This window comes from Camelus ferus, chromosome 12 (assembly GCF_009834535.1).
Source record: "Camelus ferus isolate YT-003-E chromosome 12, BCGSAC_Cfer_1.0, whole genome shotgun sequence".
Lineage (NCBI taxonomy): Eukaryota > Metazoa > Chordata > Mammalia > Artiodactyla > Camelidae > Camelus > Camelus ferus.
The window spans coordinates 19,204,906-19,208,943 of record NC_045707.1 but is presented as its reverse complement, the minus strand read 5'-3'; the positions used below and the strand labels follow the sequence as shown (position 1 = coordinate 19,208,943).

The following is a 4,038-nucleotide window of genomic DNA, read 5'->3' as shown; positions in this document are numbered from 1 at the left end:
GAATCTCTCAACAAACAGCTGGAATATGTATGTAAATGTATATGTGTAAATTTATCTGTGTGTATACCCATATCTATAATTATTACTGCATGTACCCATCTGCATCTACATTAAGCTAAAGAGGAGTTGACACTGATGTCCCCAACTCAAATCTCAAACCAGTTTGTTCATTCTAGTCTTTTCCTTTGCTAATCCGTCACCCCCCACCCCCATTCCAATGATGAACAGTCTGGTGATCTCCACCATTCACTGTCCGTTCACTTTAATTTGGTAAATCCCAGTGTATATCCATACAATTTTCACAGTTGTCAACCTGTACCCCTGTGAGAAGCAATATTACCAATGAGGCTAGAGTGTTTATGCTCTGTTCCCTTTGTATTTAGTCTCATGGTTTCCAGTCCCAAAGCTGTTTGGGACCCACCACCAGCCTTTTCAGTGATATTATGTCATATATTTGTAATGCAGTGTGATTCTTTTATCACAGTCTGCATTTCATCTGGGGACCCCCTTACCTCCTAGTTAATTTTTTTAAATTTCTATATGTAAGTTTTCACTCTTTGTGCCATGAAGGTCTACGGGCTTTGACAAATGATAATGTCATGTGTCCACCCCAGCAGCACTGTATGAGGTTAGTTTCACTGCTCTGAAAATCCCCTGGATTTTCATGAGCAGTTTTTATGTGGACGTTAAGTTTTTAAATCAGGTGGGTTAATACCTAGGAGCACAAAGTCAGGTTTGTACAGTTAGTCTACTTTTAACGTTATAAGGAGCTGCCAAACTGTCTGCTGGACCATTTTCCATCCTCATGAGAGTCCGTGTGTTGCTCTGCATGCTCACCAGTATTTAGTATTGTCAGGTTTTTGGATTTAAGCCATTTTAATAGGTGTGCCATTATGTTTTGAAGATTTAGGGTTTTTCTAATTAAATAGTCATAGTTAAGGGTCCAGCCACCCTCTAGTAAAGGGGCAGACGTATACCCAAAACCTGGCCTGTATAGTACGTTGTATCAGAATTTAAATTTACAGGAAGGGGAGAAAACTTTGAAGATGCTTGGAGTTTACGTGTTCCAGGTGTAGCATTAAGCGAGCCTGATTTTGGCCAGCAGACTGTTCTGTAGCTCTTGTTTCCTCTTTTCTGGGGATGCCTTGGTTCCTACCCAATTACAAAGGCTCGCTCCCTATCTTTTCTATTCCACATACCCTTCTAATAAGTTCCCCTTGCTTATGTTAGCCAAAGTAATTTTCAAATAAACCTAACTAGTATACACTCAATTAAGCAAATAAAAAATGGATGTATGTAGTTGAAGTGTGGAAGATGGTGAAATAATATTTGATTTATTGGAAATATTAGTAAGGAGTAAAAGAATTATTTTTGAATTCTAGAACCATATTCAGAAGATTACAAAAACACCTTTGTCTTGTGGGGAAAAAAAACACTGATGTAGACTTTGGTTAAGGAATTTTTCTAAGTTGAGGGTACCTAAGAATTAGAAAAGAAGCCTATTTTTATTAGTAATACGTTAAATACCAGGGTACTCTGCTCCGCCAGTCCCCATTCCTCCCTGTTCTGCCCCTTCTTTTCTAACCTCTGCAAGGGGTTGTGTTCTGTCTAAGACCAGGCGCGGGGCTCTGTCAAAATTATTGGCTTTATTGATACATTCTGAAATTGCAGAACTAGGCAAACACACATCAAACAGTACATCTTATACAACGTCCCCTCCCTTCTGCCTTCTGCATCTTCCCGTCAACAATTTTATCACATAATTCACCCAAGTGAAAGAGATACAATAGGAGCCAAACCTTGGCGCTTTCTTCAGCAACATTTTCTATTGGTTTTATCACATTTGGAGAATTGAATACCCTACAGTTTGCATCTGAAAGCACAACCTGAATCAGGAAAATTGTAACAATGCAACAACAAAGATACTACTTTTAAGATGGAAATAGCTTCATTAATGTACACCACCAATGAAACAAATATTAAGAAGACAAAAAGACCACATATAATTAAAATAGCAAATACAAAGCAAGCAAAAATTGTATACATCTAAATAGCCATTATCAAAAAGAACAAAATAATCCAGTAAACTAGTGAAAGTGGTTTGAAACATCTAATGCAGTTTTTGACCCCTCAAGATAGCACATCAGTACCAAAGACTTTCCTTTATGGATTTGTAGTTCCTGTTTTTAGAAGGTTGGATACAGAATTTCTTTCTCCATCTCTTTGATATGATAATAAATCAATAACAATATTTAAAATAAATAACGATAAGATACAATTAAACATCAGTGATTTATTGAGTTGTTCTGCAAACTCACAATGGCACTGACAAAAAAAATCTTATACCATGATTTTTATTCAAAGCCTGTGGGCCCAAAATCAAGTCACTGTGAGTAAATTTTATAAAAGAATTAAATATGTACAAGTCAGAATCATCCTGCCTTGGGTTGACACTTCTTCCAAACATAAAAGATTATACATTCTGAACTTAACATCCTACCAAAGCAATTTTTCTGCCCACTGTTTAAACAGGACCCAAAGGAAAAAAATAATAAAATTAAATCCTCTTTTTCTCACTGTCATAAAGTTATACCTAGAAAGAGTGTATTTCTGTTTATAGAATGACTGTAAATGTTACTGATGCACAAGATATAACACTGCACTTAGGGAAGAGTGAATGATGGATTGGTACCATTCCTTCACTGAAACTAACTCATCTGTGGGATGATCAATTTACAGGATCTTCAAGGGACTCAAGTTGACCCTGTATTGAAAGCAAATCAGGATTAAACTCTCAGTGGGCCCAGCCCGTTAATGAGAAAATCACAAGAAAACAGAATCAGGATAAAGCTTTTTTCGTCCGCAGAATTTTTCCCAAAGCTTGTTTGACATCCTTGTTTCTTAGAGAGTAGATCAGAGGGTTTAACATGGGTGTGACCAGTATGTAAAACACTGAAGCCACTTTACGAAGTTCAGGATTGCTTGGAGATGTGAGATACACGAAGGAGACGGTCCCATAGAGCAAGCTGACCACCCCCAGATGGGAGCTGCAGGTGGAGAAGGCTTTCTTCCTCCCTTCACTGGAGGGGATCCTCAAGACTGTGGTTACAATATATATGTAAGATACAACAATCACAACTATTGTGGGCAAAATAATGAAGGCGGCCAAGCTAAGAGATACCATCTTATTGACCAAGAGATTAGAACAAGAAATCTTCTCAATTTGGTAAGAATCACAGTAGAAGTGGTCAATGACTCGAGAGGCACAGAAGGACACTGAGAATGTGACGCTAACTTGGAGGATGGAACTGACGCAGCCACAGAAATAGGAACCAGCCACCAGCTGAGTGCAAAGGCGTCTTGACATGTGGACACTGTAAAGAAGAGGGTTGCAGATGGCAATGAAGCGGCCGTAGGCCATGGCTGCCCGGACAAACCCTTCCGTTACAATGAAGAGAGCAAAAAGGAAGAACTGGGCAGCACACCCTGCAAAGGAGACAGTCTTTTTCTCAGACAGGAAGTCGACCATGGCCTTAGGCACAATGACAGTGGAGTAGGAGAGGTCAATGAAGGAGAGATTGCCTAGAAAGAAATACATTGGTGTGTTCAGCTGGGAGTCGGTCACAATGATGCCAATCATGCTTAGGTTCCCCAAAAGGACCATGCCGTAGATCAGCAGGAAGAGGAGGAAGAGGAGAAGGTGGAGCTCTGGACGGACCCTGAAGCCTACAAGAATGAAGTCAGTTACATCTGAGTGGTTGCCTGCTCCACCCATGGCAAGAACCTGCTAAAAGGCACAAGACAAGGTTAAAAATGGAAGCTTCTGCCTATTTTCTGGTGTCACAGATATCCTTTTCTCTTGAAGAAGACATTGGAGTTTGTGCTGTGGTCTTCTTTGTCCCATCCTGTTGTGTTGGGTATGATTCGCTGCACCCTTTTACAGGCGCTGACTCTGAGCCGTGCTGTAATTGCCCATCAGTACACAGCACACAAGGTGCCTAACTCAGTTTGCTAATGAGATTCTCCAACTCCAGTGCT

The 4,038-nt window shown here is 39.8% G+C and overlaps 1 protein-coding gene across 1 annotated transcript; it reads right to left on the bottom strand.

Moving 5' to 3' along the window:
- Positions 1 to 2,611: 2,611 nt before the first annotated feature.
- Positions 2,612 to 3,782, bottom strand: LOC102507166 (olfactory receptor 9K2). The gene has a single exon (XM_006182474.2). The coding sequence runs from the start codon at positions 3,773 to 3,775 to the stop codon at positions 2,840 to 2,842; it is 936 nt and encodes a 311-aa protein (XP_006182536.2). The 5' UTR covers positions 3,776 to 3,782; the 3' UTR covers positions 2,612 to 2,839.
- Between the last annotated feature and the right edge of the window lie 256 nt (positions 3,783 to 4,038).